Genomic DNA, 22,084 nt, shown 5'->3' on the forward strand with positions numbered 1-22,084 from the left:
CTTGTCACTCTGTGCGCATGGGACGCTGTATTTATGACAGTGTGACACACCCGTCTGCCTGGCCCAAGCCCTGGAACTGAATTGAATTAACCTAAATAAAGTCCAAAGTAGTACAGTGAACTTGAAAGGTAACAGGGGAGGACATGACATCCCTCTCTGTGTCAAAGAGGATGGATGCCGCGACACAAGGTTATTCCATAGAATTAACCTTTGAAAACACAGACAGATGGTGACATTTTCATGCATTGAACACAACCGCTGAGGTGCTAGAGTCTGCCCCCGAGAGAGAGAGAGAGAGAGAGAGAGAGAGAGAGAGAGAGAGAGAGAGAGAGAGTGCAAATGGATGGTGCCACTTCTGTGATCCTTGGACAGCACTACAGCAAGTGCCAGCCACGGCACACGCTAATGTGATTATGGCTTTTAGCTGGTTATATTCAGGGACACTTTTCTTTAGAGGCACCATTAGTTCTCACTGCGGCCTCCCATGTCCCTTGCAAGCAAACAGACACGTGCACACACGCACACACACACACGCACACACACGCGCACACACACACACACACACACACACACACACACACACACACACACACACACACACACACACACACACACACACACACACACACACACACACACACACACACACACACACACACACACACACACACACACACACATTCAGTGGATGCCTGAATGCATTGAAGACACATTAAATTGGGTTCGTCCTAAGAAGCACCTCAATGCCTGTGCACATACTGTATGACACAAACACTCAAAAACATACGAATCTTCATACTGTAGATAGACACACACACACACACACACACACACACACACACACACACACACACACACACACACACACACACACACACACACACACACACACACACACACACACACACACACACACACACACACACACACAGAGATATAATTAATTAAGGCTAATTAATTTAGCCTTTATTTCACTACTGACAACTGTTAGGCAGTCATTTGGCCATTTAGCACTGCAGTATGAAGGTCTTTTGAGTTTTGATCAGCATCCCATGATGTGCATAACATTTTTGAGTCCCTCATTATTATTTGTAATCAAACCACGATTCTTCCAAGAGTCTTGTTCTTCTTGATCTATTCTCTCGCTGGACTCACTCGGCATGCTTGGCGTGTCCCAGACTCCTGCATGCCTGTTTAACAAACCTCAGGGTGCTTCTTAACTCCTGACTGCACCGGTTTCGTCTCATAAAGTCGCTGTTTATTAAACCCCGCGGCTAGACCATAGGAAAATGTCCAGCGATATATTGAGGTCACCGTATAGACAGGGAGGGAGAAAGATTTGTGAGGAGGGGAGGACACAAGCAGAAGTGCCTGGTGTCATGCTGGTATTTGGCAGGGCTGAGATGGACACAGAGCCAAGTGTCTTGCTGAGGACCAACCTGCCTCAAGAGTCAGTGTCACTGCAAAGATAACCAAGTTTGTGCTTATCTTTGTTTGCAGGTCTGGTTCACAGAACATTTTTAAACGTGCCTCTCTGAATTCTTAGTAATTTAAAAAATGCAAGGGCTTTGTAGTGGGGGCTACTTCCTCACTGAAATTTGTTATACACGCCACACAAATGCAGAGTTCGTTTCATCTCTCAGGGTGTGCGCGTGTGCTTATGTGTGAGTCTGTGTGAGTCGGTCTGTGTGTGTGTGTGTGTGTGTGTGTGTGTGTGTGTGTGTGCGTGCGTGTGTGTGCGTGTGCGTGCGTGCGTACACGTGCGTGCGCCTATGTGTGTATTGGTAGGCAGGATGAGCATCCCTTCTGTTGCCGTTGCTGTCCCTTCATTTCACGCTCTGGTGGCTCGGCGTGAATCCTCTTCCCTCGGCTCATTATCGGCACTGCTCAATGAGCGCGTGCCCCACCAGAATGCGGTGCAAAACCAAATCATTATTCAAATACGGGGGTCAGTGCAGACGTCGCGACTCTTTTGTTTTGTATATTTATTACTTTGCCTTCGGAAACAAGTAAGCATGCAGGCCGCGGAGCAAATCCTGGACGACCTCGCATGGCGAGTTGGTTGACTAGACTACAGAGTGCCGGCTGGGGATCGAGACTAGGAATCGAGCGTCTGTTGCTGTTATTGGAGGCATTTTGCTCACCCTTCCCCCCATCTCTCATTTTTGCTTGGCAGGGCCCAGTGTGCGTGGAGCAGAATTCGGCCACCTGCCCGACAACATTACAGTGCTGGAAGGCGAGAGCGTCATATTGAGGTAATGCCTAATACTACACCTGCACCAACTAATTACATGAGAAACTTGTCTGTTTGTGTCCCTTCCACATCTGTCATATCGGTTTAATTGCCAATTCTCAGTCACATATAACTTCAATTAGCAGCCACCCTGCTTGCTTAATATTTTTACCTCTGCAAAACGGTCTACCCTGAAGCTGAATGACGCCACCTGTCAGGTGTCATTGTGGTCATGGTGAATCTAATATAACCTCTTACTAAGCTTGATCGCAGCATTTATGGTGTTCTACTATAGATTTCTTGGTGGGTAGAGCTCTTACCTAGGAATCCAACTCAATTGCTGAACTGTAAGTGATAAAACAAAAACATCCATCCAAGCATGACCTTGTCAGGTCCCTGATGTTGATTTGGCACCTTCAAAGTGCTTTCACTGACTTCATGACCTTTTAGCCTGTACTGAATCAATTCCTCTTTTGGCATTTTCTGATAAAAAAAACAGAAATTATTGATATTATTTTTCTCAAGTTTATAACGGCTTATCGGCAGATCAACATGAATAACTGTCTCTCGATGCTGTCCTGAAGATTTGCAGTCTGGAGTGACTCATTTTACCATTAGTAGAATACAGGCTTTGTAGCATTATAATATTGTACAGTATAGTCATATTTGGGCCATTAAATCGCAAATCACAAATAAATGAAATAACAGTTGCTTTTCAGGTCCTTTCCAATTTGTTTTCACACTTGGTTTCTTCAGCCTCTGAAGTGCACTCAGACCGTGGCGCAGCTATTTTTCACGCTTATGTGAACACTCCAACAGAAGACAGACCTTATGTGAACACTCCAACAGAAGACAGACCCCTCTGTCTTATGTGAACACTCCAACAGAAGACAGACCCCTCTGTTCTTATGTGAACACTCCAACAGAAGACAGACCCCTCTGTCTTATGTGAACACTCCAACAGAAGACAGACCCCTCTGTTCTTATGTGAACACTCCAACAGAAGACAGACCCCTCTGTTCTTATGTGAACACTCCAACAGAAGACAGACCCCTCTGTCTTATGTGAACACTCCAACAGAAGACAGACCCCTCTGTCTTATGTGAACACTCCAACAGAAGACAGACCCCTCTGTTCTTATGTGAACACTCCAACAGAAGACAGACCCCTCTGTCTTATGTGAACACTCCAACAGAAGACAGACCCCTCTGTCTTATGTGAACACTCCAACAGAAGACAGACCCCTCTGTTCTTATGTGAACACTCCAACAGAAGACAGACCCCTCTGTTCTTATGTGAACACTCCAACAGAAGACAGACCCCTCTGTTCTTATGTGAACACTCCAACAGAAGACAGACCCCTCTGTTCTTATGTGAACACTCCAACAGAAGACAGACCCCTCTGTTCTTATGTGAACACTCCAACAGAAGACAGACCCCTCTGAAACGAGCCCCACTCAGACCACCTCCTGAGGTGGTCTTATGTGAACACTCCAACAGAAGACAGACCCCTCTGAAACCCCTCTTATGTGAACACTCCAACAGAAGACAGACCCCTCTGAAACGAGCCCCACTCAGACCACCTCCTGAGGTGGTCTGCTACGGTTCGTTTCAAGTCTGTGTTGCGGTTCGCTTAACCTGTGCATTGTGAACACAAAGCTCTCCAGGTTCCCTCCACCCTTTGCCATTACATTTTAGCAATCAAAGTTTGCCATAGACAGATTGCCTGTGCCAACCCCTGCAAAAATATTTATAGTGTGATCAAAATGAGGACTACGGACCCATCAGAGGTGAAGTTGACCAGAAATATGACGATATGAATGCAAAAAGAACTGAGTGCCTTTTTGGGTTGGTATACTTTTGAGGACTGAGTTTGGTTTGTAAGAATAAAAGAAAAGAAAAAGAAAACACCCTATAGAGCTCTACACTGGTGTTACAACATACATTTGAGAATGGGACTAACTAATTAACGAAAGCAAAGGGAATTGATCTAGGGAACAGGAACATTTCATTTGAAATCCAGCAGCATCCCCTTGAATTCTCTATACCTCCACAGTTCTTCTGCATTACAAACAGTAGATTACTTTTCTAGTTGGATTTCACCACAAAGACATGAGTAGTCTAATCGATAGACCGGTGATAGCCTAAACACAACAATCAATCATTTCTGAAATGCTATTTCTATAGTGGAAGAGGGTGTACTGTAAAACTAGTCCAGAGGAAAGACAAGTGTACACCGCAAGCAAGAGCTGATAAACAAAAAGCTGAACAGCTTTATAAATAAGATCTGCACTCGTTTAAGTTGACATGATTTTGCCATTGTGGCACAAATACTGAAATCAAATGCCTGAGAAATGACTGCTCCACTGGTTTTGATGCAGCATGTTAAAAAGGGAATCGTTGATGCTATTGTTGGGACTAATTTTCCTCTGGGTCTTCTGTAGCCTACAATAGTTAAAGCAACAGGGAACATCTAATTAGTAAAAAACAAATGTATACATTGATTGTGTATTAATATGATGGTACGCAGATGAGGGTTTCTTAATTCTTAGTATGATGAATTTCCTCCACTTGAACTTAACGATGCTCCTTAACGATTTAAACCCTATTTTATACTTTGTGGTATGGTGGTGTTGCACAGCAGTCACATTGCGCCTCATTAGAAAAATGTCAAAACGTGAACATTCTGCGTGCGTGCGTGCGTGCGTGCATGCGTGCGTGCGTGCGTGCGTGTGTTCCACTGTGCAGGACGGGGCTTGTGTTTCACATGTCATCCCGTGCATCACACCAGAGTCACTTGTAAGCGATGTATTGCAATACTTTCCAGCTCACCTGTGCCGTGTAACGGTGGATAAAAGGAGTTGCTGACACTGCATTGGCGGGATCTGCCTCAGCAGTGATATCTATCCAGGTCATATCAATGTCCCCAGTTGAAGCCGGGCAAGGACATCTAGTGGCTAAGTGCAGTACTGAAGTGACACCTTCGCTTGACGTTTTGAGGAGTAGGGCAGGAGCCTATCTCCTGTTTCTGTAGCGTGAGGCAGCTTGATGTACAAGTACACCCCCTGGACATGACGCTAGTCGCAGGGATGATGCTGATGCTGAGTGTCAAGCAGGGAGGCACTGGCTCCCATTTTTAGAGTCTTTGGTATGACCCGGCCGGGGATCGAACCCCGACCTCCCAGTCTCAGGGCGGACACTCTAACCACAAAGGCCACTGAGCTGGCCTTGAGGGACCCCTAGAGTCCCTTAATTGAAAATGTCCAAATAAAAAAGGACACTGGAATTTGTACAGTCTGAGAAAATAGACGATCTACACTACAGTGCTACGTTGTGAGCTTGTAGATCAGCTATTGTCACTATATGTTACAACGTTTTTCAAAAACATAAAAAATGCCTAATAAGATTAGTCATACGATGCCACGCAAAATAGGGCTTTTACAGTGTAGAATGGGGTCCAGGGATAACAAATGGTATGAAGTGGGGTCTGTGGCCTAGTAATTCATATCAAACTGGGGGTCCTCCTCCACCTCGACTGGTGGAACAAGTCAATACCGGGCCCAATCACGAGACACACACACACTCACACTCACACTCACACACACACACACACACACACACACACACACACACACACACACACACACACACACACACACACACACACACACACACACACACACACACACACACACACACACACAATGCATTATGGTGTGATATAATACATTTTAATAACCCATCAAAGCTTGATGTTACATCACTTTAAAACAAACATCCCCACATCTGCGGGTCTTACAAGAGTGCAGTTTTATCTCACACAAATCCAAACCATTTGAGAGTTAAGAGTTCAGCACCACAGTGCAAGCTAGGTGAACTTCAATTTCAACTTCACATTCTTGCAGGCAGTGACATTAACAGTACTGTACTGTAGCCTATAGTTTTTTGGGCAGCTGTTGTTGACCCTAACCCTAACCAGCGTGATCCAGCATGATCACCCCCCAATGAACTACTCACCTAACGCCACGGAGGTTCCAAGTTTGTACTTCCAAAGTGTGTCCATTGTTTAAGAGCACAGATTGATGGTTTTCATATCGCAAATATATCAACTTTGGCTAAAAGCTTGTGTTTAATAATCCACGTGGGTTCTTGCTTACTAGGTTGGTTAGTTGCCGGGCATCATACCAACTTGTCATGCCTTGTAATGATTAGTCAACACTAGTTTTATTTCTAGTTATATAAGTCTACTGACAGGATGTAGATAAGACATTTGTGGCTTTGAATGGGCCCGCTGCCTGCTGCTCGTCCCAGAGGCATACAGGGCTTGCAAAGTGCGACCAAGTAAAGGCCTGTGAGTGTGCTTTGTCAATGTGCTTCAAAGATTACATTAATTTCATGTCGTTATCAAAGCTATTACTACCAAACACTGACCCACTTGCCTGCATGTCCTTCCTGTCCACGCACAGGTGTAAGATTGATGAGGAGGTCACTCACAAGGCCTGGCTGAACCGCTCCAACATCCTATTCACGGGGACGGACAAGTGGTCGCTGGACAAGCGCGTGTCACTGGTCAACAGCAACAGCAGTGACTTCTCCATCCAGATAGACACAGTGCAGGTGGCTGACGAGGGCCCCTACACCTGCACCTTCCAGGCCAACAACATGCCCCGCATTGCCCATGTCTACCTCATTGTCCAAGGTCAGTGACCGGGGTTAGAGGGTTTCATGGGTTTTTAATGATTTATTTTAGCTTGTTTCGACTACAAGCACTAAGTGAACCATGCCATGCTGTGAAACGAACCCAAAAACAAATAGCAAGCTCTACAAGCTCACAATGTGTTGCAATGTTTTTTATGGCATACGTCCCTCTTCAGAGGTGGTTCTGATGATGAATAAACAAACAAAAACAAAAAGTCAAATCACAAAACTTCACAGGGTCTGGTATATTTCAGGTTATGGAAGATTCTGGGTTATTCTTCATAGTTAGGAGCCATTTACCTCCACCAAGGTTATGTTCTCGACCGTTTATCTGTCTGTGAACAAAATATATAAAAGACCAACTCCCCTGGGAAAGAGTTATAGTTCATAAGGAAGAAATGATTGGATTTTGATGGTAATTTGTATTTTCAATCGGATGCATGACTTGTTTTTATCCCAGCTGCTCTGGCTTGTGCAGAGGTAAAACGGAAGTGTCAATAAAAGCTGCATTTGACATAAAGATAGCTAACTAGACTACTGAATAATCAAAATGCTAAATATGTACCACGTTTTATAGGCTCAACTTCATATAAAAAAATCACACCCGTGTGAACTGAGTGGTGTAAGGTTTTATATAGCATGATCAGCTGTGGTCTGACGTAATGTCTGACGTAATGAAATCACACCCGGATGTGATTTCACAACTGGCTTTTTTTGTGCAGAAAAAATGAGCATGGTTGCTACGGTCATCCAGTTCACCCGGGTGTGATTTAATTACGTCAGAAATTATTTTGAACATAGCAACCATGCTCATTTTTTTCTGCACACAAAAGCCAGTTGTAGGAGTGGTTTACACCACTCAAAAATATACTGTGTAATTTTCCACTGTCATTTAAAAATCACACCCGTGTGAACTGAGTGGTGTAAGGTATTATATAGCCTGATCAGCTGTGTTCTGACGTAATGTCTGACGTAATGAAATCAGCATCAACCAATCAGCATCAACCATGCTCATTTTTTTTGCACAGACAGACTAACAAAGCCAGTTGTAGGAGTGGTTTACACCACTCAAAAAAGTAAGTAGGTACAAAAGTTAAACATAAATCTACTACTATACAGTACATACAGTAGCATTCAAATGGATTGTAGCATATTGAAAGAAGAAACTATTTGGCTATTCGATGCATACATTTTTGTTCTTTTCATCAACACATAATGATAGTAACCAACTATCTAAATTGATACACGATATTGAACAACAACAATGTTTCTGATAAAATATGCTGTGTCATGCTGATGTGTATGCTGAATGATGACAATTTCATGATCAAAGGATCATACTGTATGTCCAAGCATCTGTAAAAACTCTGAGAGTGTGTACACCCATGACCTAATTTAAAACTCAGTATTTTACTATGTAAGATTGTTTGATAACGTTATATACGTTATAAACGTTATATAACACTACACTGAATCAGGTGATGACTGGAGAGCTGTTAGATTTACTGCTTCAGCATTTATGGTGGACGGTGATAACAAATGCAAACATGAGTAATATCTGAGTTAATTTGCTTTCATACAGTACTGTACATTAATTGTGTAAGTTTGCTGTCTATACACGGTGACATTAAAGCATATAGCGGCTTACTGGAAGTCAATTAGCATTATTTGGTCACAAGGAAATTAAGTGTAAGCCCTTATTATCTCTATCAAGTTCATTATAGGCTCCTGTGCTTTCCAGGGCTGTGGGGTGGGGTGAGACAGGTCAGACGAAGGGGGGGAGGTGGGGGTGGTGAACTACATGGCAGGCTGTCCAACGGCCTGACAGTGCAGGACCAGGACTATAGGGCCCAGTCGTCAAGGCATGCGCTAAGTGACTGAGGCTTTGACTGATCCTGAGTGACATGATTTATTGGCGCCCGACTGCTCGCCTGATGGATTGCAGACCTTTTCCCCTGCATGTGCCAGTTGTTATGTATATTGCATGTACCGTGGATGTACAGTAGTGCATATTGCAGTAACATGAGACCAGTGGAATGAAAATGAAAAATACGCAAGGGGGCGGATATATCCGCCACGTTCTGTGGGGATGAATGTGAGCCGAGCCTGGCTCACAGCTAGCTGAAGGCAGGGGAGAGCACATGGAGTTCAGCCACTCAACGTGCTTTTTTTTCCGGCAGCCAAACAAATAACTCTTGTCTGCAGGGTCTAAGGCTTGGCACAGATGACCAATATATACCTGACTCTCAAGTCAATTTCAGTCAGCATGATACCACACAATATAATTACATCCCCGAGTCAGGGCATCGAGTGCCACTCCAGGCTTTGCACGTATTTTGCTAAAAATAGTAGAATAGGATCCTGCTCAGTGGATGTTTTGCAGAAAAGCAATTTTGTGGCCAATCTCATTAAAAACAATGATAATGGGTCATTTAAATATCACTTGATGTTGGTCATTTACGTACGTACTTAAAAAGAAGCAACTCAAATGTCCATGATTTCAGCTTCTTTTGTTTTATTTAGACATCATGCAAAATGGGATTTAACTGCACATTATGTATTACAATAATGGCTAGTGTAATATGCTGTAAATTAGATGGGCAAATGCATTGTCTTGCATTTCAGCATGCTGCATAATGAGTTAGTTGGGTTCCTTAGCTGTTTCTAAGCAAGAGAGACTTTTAAGGCATGGATCATTTACTCGGCAGACTGCTGTCTGAGACTGCAGGGATTTGCATCATACTTTAAAGAGTTTAAATAGCTGCGAGGGGAAGCCTCATCAATAATTCATGAAGCAAGCGAGTATAGGAGGGGATTCTAAGGTCATAGTCTTGATGGTATGGCTTTGTCTTCCAGTGCCGGCCAGAATCGTCAACATCTCCAAAGACGTGTCGGTGAACGAAGGCGAGAATGTCAACCTATTCTGTCTAGCAGTGGGGAGGCCAGAGCCCACTGTCACCTGGAAGGACCAGAAATGTAAGCCAGATTGATTGTTTGTCCCTGGATGCATCATGCAAGAAGGTCTCCTCTCCACCTTTATGTCTCCATCATTACATTCACTGTCCCTGGATGCATCATGCAAGAATGTCTCCTCTCCACCTTTATGTCTCCATCATTACATTCACTCCTAACCCTAACCCTGGATGCATCATGCAAGGATGTCTCCTCTCCATCATTACATTCACTCCTAACCCTAAACCTAATACCGGTCGTAATGGACAAGATCATATATCTCAATATTTTTGACCATTTATCAATATTGTGACAATCATATCATATTGTGATGATGATATCAATAAATACAAATAATCTTTTCCCAATTTAAAAAAATATTAAATACATGTCTACAGATCGGCTATTTTGTTCTTTTAAAAAAATATATGAAAAGTGATTAAAATCAGCAAAAGACCACATCACAAGCCTGGGCCAGCTTAGCGGTCCAGGCACCTTGGCTGGTAATCCAGCATGACAGTGTGTTGCGGGTTCGAGTCCCGATCCCGACGAACTGTACTGTGTGTCTTCCCCCATCTCTCTCCCTGTTTCGTGTCTACCTACTATACCTCTATAAATAAAGGCAAAAATCCCCCAAAATATCTTTAAAAGACAACATCACTATATTATGACATCCAGACGATATCTTGTCTCAAAACACAATATTGATATAATATAGATACGTAGTATGTATTGCCCAGCCCCACCCCTAACCCTGAACCCCTGTCTCTCAAAAAACATCTCCCTCTTTATCACCAACATTCCAGCCTTTTCCACATTCTCTTCTGGACATTGTCTTCACCCGTCCTCCCGTGTCATCGTCCAAAAACTCCAGACGTTCAGACCTGTACCTATAGTGGATTCCTAGTCCAATAGTTTCCCTTATGTCCCAATGTTTTGTCCCAAACGCTCGCACATTAAACGTAATTATCCCCCACAGCGGCAGACGGTAATCATCAGCATCTGTCTTCATCCTAGCTGTCAGTTGCCGTCATGATGCCAACCGATGCTAATAGCCATGTTTGTCACTACATCGTTTATTTATAACTTCCATCATCATAGCTGGAAATGACATAAAAATCAGCGTAGAGTGGCTACAATAGAGCACTTCATGAGCGAAGTAATTTAATATCCTTCCAAAACCTAGACATTTGACTGTTATATGACTTGTACAGGTTGTTTTATCAGCATGTGTACAGGTACATCAGCAGAGTATCTGTGCCACTGTATGTTGGTGTAATAGTCTATCTGGTTAGCTTGGTAATTGTTGTGTTCAAGAGTCCACGTTGTGACAAGATGACCTTGTTCAACACTTTCTCGCCGCCGCATAAATTAGCCTTTAGCTTAGCCTCTCCTGCAAGGGCAGCGTGTCATTGTTTGCTTGTCTCATTAACCACTGTGTGAGTCCAAGTATATGCTTATTTGTCTATATGGTATTTTATTTTTAGGAAGCAGATATCAGTTATCCAATTGTGTCTAACCACATAAAATCAGAGTAAACGCAAAGAAGACTTTATAGATGGATTGGACCATGTATTATGCATCTTTCGTTATGTGGCTATATTCAGATATTTATCTAATAACTCATTTTTAATGCCAAGTATAAACTTGGCCCGGAACCCGCCTTGTTCTTTATAGCTGCTGTTTTTAACCCATTCTGACCTGAGATCAGATTCTAAAAATGTCTTCTACATCCTGACAGTTTTCTGAAAAAGCTATGTTTCTATGTCAGCCACTCGGTGGCGCGCTATGAGCTTGTAGATCTGCTATTTTTCAATAGCTAAAGCATAACATAATGCTAACACCAAAAGGGGTTCCCGGCTTCCCGCCCAAAATGGGTTAAGCTAGAAGCAGTTCTAAATGATCTATCAAAATCTCCCTTCACCTTACAAGCCTTTCAATAGTCCCCATTCAACAAGTTCTGGACAGCAATAAAAAGAACTTGAACATTTAGAAGGTTATTATCATTGTTAGCTAGATCAGATGTGTGGTTAATGTCAAGGTGCCTCTATAACTTCATTGAATTGGTGGATTTGTTTTGCTTGGGTGCTGCAGCTCAGATATATACCTGTACAGTATATAAGAAAAATAGATAAAAGTGTGGACATCTGCAGCTGTGTGTAAGATGAATAGCAATGCTATAGCAGTATAGCGTATACGCTACAGTATCTCTATGATCACTTTTCCATTGGCCCGAATGAAGATACTGTGGTGTAGATCAGTGGGTCTCAGGCATTTTTGGCTCAGGGCACCCCTGAAAATAACGTTTTCATCCAAGGCACACGTGAATTACAGTACATTGTTACTTTACAGCAGTATTTCCCCCTAGAATACAGCGTGTTACGAGGAAAACCTGAGAGAATGTCTGTTTCCATTATGACGGATTGAAAATAACTATATATATACTTGACATTAAACCACTTGAACCCCAGCTATACCTATTCTGGGAGGACATTCACCAAAAATATTTTTGGGGAAGAGATTCGGTGTATTTCAGAACACATCAAGTACAGTGCAAGTAATGTATATATAAACAGGGTCATAAAGAAGTGGTTAAAAGTAATATTGATAAATTCCAAATATTATCAAAGTATTCTGAGGCACCCCTTGACGTGCACCATGGCACCCACTTTCAGAAGCCCTGCTGTAGGTTATATATGTATGTCGCACTGTCCGCCGCACTGCTGTACACTGCTGTGTCGGAGCCACTAACATACCTGGTGTTCACACACTGACAGTGACACTGGGACACCAGAGGAAAAAAAATATTATGTAGAAGCCGTCACAGAGTATGCACACATGCACTGGTATGGGCACACAACACACGCGCGCACACACACACACATACACGCACGCACGCACGCACGCACGCACGCACGCACTCACACGCACTCACACACACACTTACATCAAACCTTTTTTCAGTGTCCTCGCCCGCAAGCATGAAGCATTTTTCCCCTGTCAGCAGTAATCCTCCCCCTTGCGCCCCCCTCTCTCTCCTCTATCTCCCTCTTTTCCTCTCTCTGTCCTTTATCTCCCTTTCTCTTTCTCCTTCCTCTCTCTTTCCCTCACTGTCTCTCTATGACACTTTCTCACTTTCTCTCTCTCTCCGTCCTCCCCCACTTTTTCTCGGTTTGTGGGGAGAGCGAGTTAGAGGCCACATTGCTATTCTGGGGGAGTGTCTGCAGCAACACCATCACATGCAGGGGACCAGAGGCGGTGGAGAAAGGGAGGAGGGTGGGGCGGGGCGGGGGTGCAGGAGCCCCAAAGTAACAGCAAGAGACTGCTGGCCATCTGTCCCCATTACTCAGAAGCAGTGTAAGAGAGAGAGAGAGAGAGAGAGAGAGAGAGAGAGAGAGAGAGAGCAGGAGAGAGAGAGAGCAGGAACCCGCAAGACAATTATACCTGCCGTCCCATGTGGACGAGGCAGGAGGTCTCACGACGATCACCGGAGGTCTCACTCATGGAGAGATAGTGACTGACACACACACACACACACACACACACACACACACACACACACACACACACACACACACACACACACACACACACACACACACACACACACACACACACACACACACACACACACACACACACACACACACACACACACACACACACACACACACACACACACACACACACACACACACACACACACACCCCTCCTCACCTCTATAGAGTCACAGATTGCAATCTGCCACCACCTACCGCTATTCATTCATATTCACTGGCGTCCATCAGGTGACCCTCTCACACACGCACCAGCATGTGTCGTTAACACACGCACGGGCACACATCAGGCACTTATCATGTGCAGTGGTGGAAAAAGTACTCAAGTGTTTTACTTAAGTAAAAGTATCAATACTGCGATGTAGAAATACTCTGTTACAAGTAGTAAGTCCAGAATTCAAAATTTACAAAAGTATTAAGTAAGTTATCAAAATGTTATCAAGTTATCAAAATGTGTTGCATTGTGACGCATTGTGAGCTTATAGATCGGCTATTTTCAAATGGCCAAATGTATATAGGTCTGAAGTGGTTAATGTATGTTTTGTAATAATATTCACAATCTACTAGGGCTGTCCCCGACTAAGGATTTGTATAGTCGAAATTAATATGAATAAATTTGCTGTTAGTCGACTGATAGTCGACTGAACACCCCCCTGCACCCCCCCCCAAAAAAAAAAACACACATTTGCATTAAGGTTGGGCGATAAGCTCTCAAGGCGCCGCGTCCTGCCTGTTTTTGCAGCGCCGTTCGCTACGCGTTGAGAGCTTGTAGATCCGTCTATTTTTGCAGCGCAGCTGCGCAGCTGCAAGCCAAGCTAACATCACAACCACTGGCTGGTGACAGTGTTGTTAGCCGCAGCAACATGTAGCCTGCCCTGGTAACTTCTCCTCCTCCCCGGAGAACTCTTACCTCCCCGCACCGTCGGGGAGGCTGATCCACAAGCTCTCAAGGCATCGCGTCCTGCCTGTTTTTGCAGCGCCGTTCGCTACGCGTTGAGAGCTTGTAGATCTGTCTATTTTTGCAGCGCTGGTGTCGGGGTTCGTTCACGTTGTCAATAAAAAAATAACCTAGATTACAGGCGGAGATGAAGTTCAATCAGTGGGTTGAATCAGTAGCTACGCGCTAAGCTAACGATCCCCGACCCTACACTAACACTAGCAGCCTGTTTTTTATTTTCCCCCCGACTTCACGGGTGGCGCATTGGGATTGTGATGAGACACGAGACAGCAGTGTGCATTCTGTTGTGACTATATTATTAAACTGCATGGGTCTGGACTCCGGAGCATAAACAACATGTAGGCTACAGTACAGTAGCCTCCCTCGGCTCGGTCCCTCCCAGCCTTTACTCTGGCTGCCAGAGTGTTCCCCGATGCTGCGGTGCGGGGACTGGGGGCATACCATTATAACGGAGGAGGGGTTTTCCACCCGGCCCAAAAGAAAAAAATCGTCCCGACTGTTTTTTTGTTTTTTTTTGGTGAACATCGACTGAGAGGTTGTCAGTCGACTGAGACCCGTTCCGATCGATTAGTCGACTATTCGACAAATCGAGGTCAGCCCTACAATCTACAAAGTAACTAGTAACTACAGTTTTCAAATAATTGTAGTGGAGTAAAAAGTACAATATTTGCCTTTGAAATGTAGTGGAGTAGAATTACTGACATTTTGAAAATACTCCAGTAAAGTATAACTACCTCAAACTTGTACTTAAGTACAGTACTTTAGTAAATGTACTTAGTTACTTTACACCACTTATGATGGGAGTTAAACATTCACTATCACTGTCCTTGCGTGATCAGTATAGTGTTGGGATCCTTTAGGATTCCCTCTCAACTGCCACCAGATTTATCAGTGCTTTTAATGCCTCTACCATCGCCCCTGTTTTTACCCAGTCCACTGACAAACAGCTCACCTATTTTAATGCCTCCTGCCAGGCTACGTTAGACCTAGTAGCGCCTTTTAAAATTAGGAATAAAGTGTCTATTAGAACTGAACCCTGGCTTATGACCATACTCGAGCTCTAAAGAGAGAACTAAGACAAATAGAACGCAAGTGGAAAACCACCAAATCCCTTGTTTTCAATGAAAGTCTCAGAGCTCTCATGAAATCCTATAACCAAGCAGTTAAAGATGCGAGAGTATAATATTTGTAATAACCAACATAACCCTCGAACCCTGTTCAGGACAGTTGAGCGTGTTGTTGGTCCAAAAAATGTTACTTGCCATGCAAAATGTTGCCGTGTCTCATGTTCGTTGTGAGCAATTTTTTTACAGAAAGCTTCTAATTAGACTGAATATGGCCTCAGCTCAATCCTCTTTAAATAACCCCATTGATGCTGGGTCAAACCCCTGGCCTCCCGAATGGTGTTTTCTCCTCCTTTGAGAGTATCTCTTTAGAAACCCTGTCAAAAACCATCACTCACATGAAATCCAACTCCTGTGTATTGGACATTATTCCAACTGGTCTTTTGAAGGAAATTCTTCCGACTGTTGGTCCCCATATTTTAGCAGTAATTCATATTTAAAAAAAAAAACTGCTATGGTCAGTCCTCTGCTAAAAAACCCTAACCGTGATCCCTCCACCCTGAATAACTATAGACCTATTTCTAAATTTCCTTTCCAAAGTCGTAGAAAAGGTTGGTCTTTGCTCAGCTTCTAACCCATCTGAATAATAACAACCTCTTTGAGAAATTTCAATCGGGATTCCGCACCCGCCACAGCACAGAAACTGCCCTTTGAAAGTAACCAATGACCTCCTGTTATCTGCAGACGCTGGTCATTGTTCTCTTCTCATCCTGCTTGACTTGAATTGCACTTTTAATTACACTTTATTTGCCCGGGGTTATTTAATCCATTACATTAGCCCATTCGATTTATAAACACGGACCACTTTTACCGACGCACCGGATGTTGTTGTGAATGTGTGTGTAGCAGCTAACAATAGCCACACCACTCTAGAGTCGATCGACAACAACGGGAGGTAAGAATAAATCTATCGCGACTAGCGACTGGACCGCGGAGGGCCGTCTAACACAGGATTTTTTTTTATACATTTTTATTTCATTAACACAGGATCTTTTTTCATAATTAGACGGGATGATTTAGATCGCGAGTTATTAATGTTTTAAGATTTTCGTTTTCATCGGCTAAACAGGGGAGGGAGTTTTTCGATGACGTCTCACTCTTACGCAACATTGAGGATTTCCCAACAGGCGCCCCTTGGCTGTGGAGCCATTGACCACCTGACACTCATTAACCAACTGGAGAAGGTTGTGGGCATCTCTGGTGTTGCCCTCCAACGGTTTAAATCGAGCGGCAGACATTTTTCGGTCAGCATAGGGGAGCTTACCTCCTCCCTCGCCCTGTTACAGTCAGGGGTCCCCCAGGGATCGATCAAAGGACCTATTTTATTCTCCCTCTACCTGCTTCCCCTAGGAGAGATTATTCGTAACCATAATATAAATTTTCATTTCTACACCGACGACACATCTTCCCATTGATTCTAAAATAAAATAGGTCCTAAGATCGATCCCTGGGGGACCCCTGACTGTAACAGGGCGAGGGAGGAGGTAAGCTCCTCTATGCTGAACGAAAAATGTCTGCCGCGATTCTTGGGCTGCCTGATAAGATTGTAAACAAGTTCCATACGCGTCTGTTTAATCTCTTAATTTATGCTGCTAGGAAAAATATTCTGTTGTCTTGGATTAATGAGAAACCACCAAGAAAGATTGGTACAAAATAATCATGCAGTGCATGCCGTTGGAATCAAGAAAGTCATTCAATCCTCATTTTATCACTTAAGAAACATCTCTAAAATCAAATAATTTCTATCCACCCCTGACCTGACAAAAGTCATACATGCATTTATCTTCTCACACTTAGACTACTGTAACTCCCTGTATACCTGCCTCACAAAAAAATCTATTCGGCTTCAATTAGTACAGAATGCTGCTGCTCGCCTTTTAACTGGCTCCAACTGGCTCCAACTTAGCGTCCCTACACTGGCTCCCAATCTCCTCCAGAATCGATTTCAAACTCCTTCTCACCATATACAAGGCCAGGTCCGGTCTCGCTCCACCCTACATCGCCTATCTAATCCCCCCCTATGTCCCAACTCGCTGCCTGAAATCTTCAACCAAAGAGCTTCTAGATCCCCAAAAGTCCAAAGGAGATCAGGCTTTCAGCATCATAGCGCCTAAACTTTGGAACACACTGCCCTTAGAGATAAAGCTCGCTGAATCAGTGTCCTCTTTTAAATCCCTTTTGAAAACCCACTTTTATAGATTAGCCTTCACTGCCAAACTCTATTAATATTTTAGTTTTTTTCCCTGCTGCTTATTATGTTTTGTTGTTTATTGAAATGTTTTCTGCTGCTTAATTTGCTGGTTGTCTATGTAAAGCACTTGGTAATGCAATTTTGAAAGGTGCTATATAAATAATGTTTTATTATTATTATTATTATTATTATTATTATTATTATTATTATTATTATTATTATTATTAAGGGCCCAACTCCTTAATAGGGCAAGGGTTTTCAACTGATGCTGGCAAACGATTCATGCCAGAAGTGCTCTAAACACACATTGAAGTCCATAGACATGGCTATGACGTAATCTTCAATAGCCATGCATTGGAGGGGCTAGCTTGCCTAAAAAAAAGGAGTAAAACTTTTATTTATTTATTATTATTGGCCAGGGACCACCTGCAATACCAGCGGTTAAAAGCCCATGCTCTACGTCTCTACGGGGACCTACCACGGGTCAGACAGAAAAGGATGTCAGACAGAGAAGGATGAGGTTGCATGGCAGGGCACGTCAGTCACCCAGAACTGGTGGGGAGAAAACTGACAGCCAACCCAAGTGGAACAACTGCATTGCATTTAAATAATTTAATATGTTACTCATTATAATTGGTTGAAATGGGTTGATTTATACTAGTTAAGTTTTTCTTTTCGTCTCAGCATAAATCTGAGACGAAGCTTGTAAGATTTATTCAACTACACTTCACTCCTCTCAACTAAGCCACGTTTCCTGGGGCGCCTGCTGGCCAAGTGGTCCAGGCACATGCTGGCCAAGTGGTCCAGGCACATGCTGGCCAAGTGGTCCAGGCACATGCTGGCCAAGTGGTCCAGGCACATGCCACGTATAGGCTTTGGCCTGACAGCACGTTGTGTGTTTGAGTCATGATGACCTTGGCTGCATATCTCTCCCCTTCTCTCTCTCCCTCTTTCCTGTCAATCTTGATACTTGATACTATCAAACAAAGGCAGAAAAGCCAAAAACAAATCTTTAAAAAGTTACTGTGTGGGGGTTCCCGACTCCCCGCAACATCCAGACCCCCAGGAACGTGCCAGGGGGGCGGCCCGGCCCGCGGTCGAGAAGTGACAGAGTTACCATGTTGCAGCTTTCCGTGCTCGGACACACACACACACACACACACACACACACACACACACACACACACACACACACACACACACACACACACACACACACACACACACACACACACACACACACACACACACACACACACACACACACACACACACACACACACACACACACACACACACACACACACACACACACACACACACACACACACACACACACACACACACACACACACACACACACACACACACACACACACACACACACACACACACACACACACACACACACAAAGTCACTGAAAATGTTTCATTGCAACCCAGTCATCATCAGGTCCCAAACAGTACACCAGCTTGAATCACACTAGTATACACACAGCAGACAACACAAGCAGCAGCAGCAGCAGCAGCAGCAAAGAAACAAAGTTCCTACTTCCTACCTTAAGCCGTCTTTTGTGTAAGTGATGCCGGGTCAAATTTTGGAACCCATGGATAGAGAGATAGAGCCTGATCTGGCTCTCTCTCTAGTTCTTGATGAGCCCTCCAGCGGCCTCTCCAGTCATCTCCACCCTCCTCCAAGCCTCATTCTCCTGGCTGCCATCTTCTCACTCAGCCTTGGATGCTTAGCACTGCACATATCATTATCATATCATTATCATATCATCAGCCACATATACTGTAATACAGTACACTGTACCCTGTCACAAGTCACAACTCACTAGCAACAGCAGACAAACATACACCTGTATAGCCTGTATAGTGTATACATAGTCCAAGAGGAGAATTAGCAAGAGAGGCCAACTTTGCTTTACTTCCTGTATCTGCGTGAGGTGGGCGGTAACATTATTAGGAGACAGGAAGAATGTTGGAGTCTATTCATTTCCAATGGGAGAGTGAACGTGAACACAGCTTCTGAACCATTCCTTAACTCCATGGTCACTGAACTAAATACTGGACCAAATCATCACAAGGCACACAATATTTACAAGATATTCATAGTAAAATGGCTTCTTTTAGCGAGGCAAATCAGGAGAAAATCTACTTTGTTAATGACATTTCTTTATCCCAGCAACAAACTCTCGCAAGATTTGAGATGAGTCCGGAAGCCTCTCTCTGTCCATCTGCAATTTCACGGACACATAGGGGGCTCTGACCCCATATTTATATATAAGATGAGAATATGTGAATATTATAATGTGAAATGAATGGACATATTTAAAACGATTAGAAATTATCCTTATGTGCCCAAATTAGAGCTGGCATACTTGGTCTGCATATTGAGACAGGCAGATATGTAGGCACGGTTGAGGAGGATAGATTATGTAGTCTGTGTGATCTAAAGGAAATTGAAAATGAAAAGTATTTAGTTTTTTATTGTCCATTCTACAACTCTATTAGGGAGAGACTTTTTAATGAGATAGATCCAAATCATGAATTTATATGGTTGGAGGACTTCGAGAAACTAAAACGACTATTTCAAAAGTACACCTTGTCAGTTGTTTTCAATGTACTTTGTTAAATGACTTGTCAGTGTTGTTGTCTTCTTCTTCTATCGGGTTTCATGGTGGTTGGCAAACCTAAATGGTGCATTACCGCCACCTACTAGACTGAGTGTGGAAACAGTGTTGTTGTCAGGGGGGGGAGCAAACCACGCCTACTATATTTAGGAGACCATTTGTAGGCTTTGTGTACCATTTCGCCTCTAGTGGCTCCATTGAAGCCAATTGACCAATTGACCCATCTTCATACATAAACCATCTTTGGTATAGTGCATCCTTCTTCTTCTTCTTCTGTCAGGTTTTATGGCGGTTGGCAACCTGGATTGGTGCATTACCGCCACCTAGATTGATTGGAGTTTCAGCATCATTGCAATATATACCAGTGCATCCTTCCCTTCCTGTTTCCCAAGGTGCTTGCTGGGGCCATAGATATAAGAAAGGAGAGCGACGTTGCTACGTGGCGGCCATCTTACTTAGGTGCAGCATAACATTGTGTCTATGGGGCATGTACTATTTAAATAACCATAACTTTTTTATTTTTTTGTTATAAACGTAAGAGACTTCCGCATACTTATATTTTTGTTTGAGCTGCCATAGAACATACTATACTGTAGCACCTCAGCAAGATGGCCGCTGGGTGAACTACGTCGTCGGCTACTCCGCCTTGAGCCATCTAGCCTTTATATCTATGGCTGGGGCTCCTTGTATGTGTGCTTCACTTCCTATTCAGTTGTCACAGCCAGTGTTGCCATGTCTGCTTATTATAAGCAACCTTTGGCTTGTTTTTCTGTAATGTCGCTTGTAAATATTGGTAGTTGGGGAGAGGGGGCTTGTTTCTAAGCAAGTGTAGTTGCTTATTTGGACTTGTTTCTAAATGGTACAGTAGTTGCTTATTTGGGATTGCTTCCTAATGTTGTTTAAACCAGTGGTTCACTGGTTCCCAATTTTTTTCACGTCAAGGAACCCCAGATTAATATGTAATTGTCTACGGACAATTTGTTGTTTGTGTTGTTAAAATGTTTAGTTTTATATATATTTTAGGAAGGAAGCTGTGAGGACTTTGGACATGCCTGGACTAAGGGTAGGCCTTGAAATAAATTGAGAGACAGAAATCTAGATGTGCAATTCAGCTTACATTATGAACCATACAACTGGAGAGAGTCTTAAAGCTAATCATATAGCCACTTAGCACTCAAGCACTTTACATCACAGTAATTCACCAGAACGGTTTACTCTCAGCAAATTGCATCATGACTTGTGGCAAAACAAGAACACATGCTGCCTGCTCAAAACAACACCCTTTTAGTTATCATACTAAAAACAGAGACTGTGGTTGCTTTCTTTCAGTGCTGTGTAAACATTACAATGAAGTTAGCTAAACCACTGCTTAATACTTAATTTTAAATATTAATTTAACAGTAATTCAAAATGTACCTATTATTTTATAATGGACGATTTACTTTTCGGGCAAGTGCACATGACCTTAGGGCAAGTAGAACATCACCTGTACTTGCCCGATGGGCAAGTGCCATGAGACCTTGTGTCAACCCCTGAGTGAATCTCAACCAACTTCATCTATTCTGAGCCCAGCTACACCCGCTGACGACGAGCTTCGTGAATGGCTATGGATCAGATGTGCAGAGAAATCAAGCTCCTGGTAGACACACACAGCCGCAAGAAAATACTACAGTTTCACTGCAGGGCAGACCTGACCCCTTGATCCTTTTCTTTTACTCCCTTTCATTCCCACAT

General features: G+C 43.4%; 1 protein-coding gene across 1 annotated transcript in view; it reads left to right on the forward strand.

Moving 5' to 3' along the window:
* iglon5 (IgLON family member 5) overlaps window positions 1–22,084 on the forward strand; it is a gene marked incomplete at its 3' end in the record, with an annotated part of 118,606 nt that overhangs the window by 86,987 nt on the left and 9,535 nt on the right. The window contains exons 2-4 of the mRNA XM_079503742.1: window positions 2,177–2,255; window positions 6,700–6,932; window positions 9,788–9,907. Coding sequence (XP_079359868.1) covers window positions 2,177–2,255; window positions 6,700–6,932; window positions 9,788–9,907 — 432 coding nt within the window. The remainder of the gene's footprint in view (window positions 1–2,176; window positions 2,256–6,699; window positions 6,933–9,787; window positions 9,908–22,084) is intronic.

Source organism: Electrona antarctica (assembly GCF_951216825.1).
Source record: "Electrona antarctica genome assembly, chromosome: 6".
Lineage (NCBI taxonomy): Eukaryota > Metazoa > Chordata > Actinopteri > Myctophiformes > Myctophidae > Electrona > Electrona antarctica.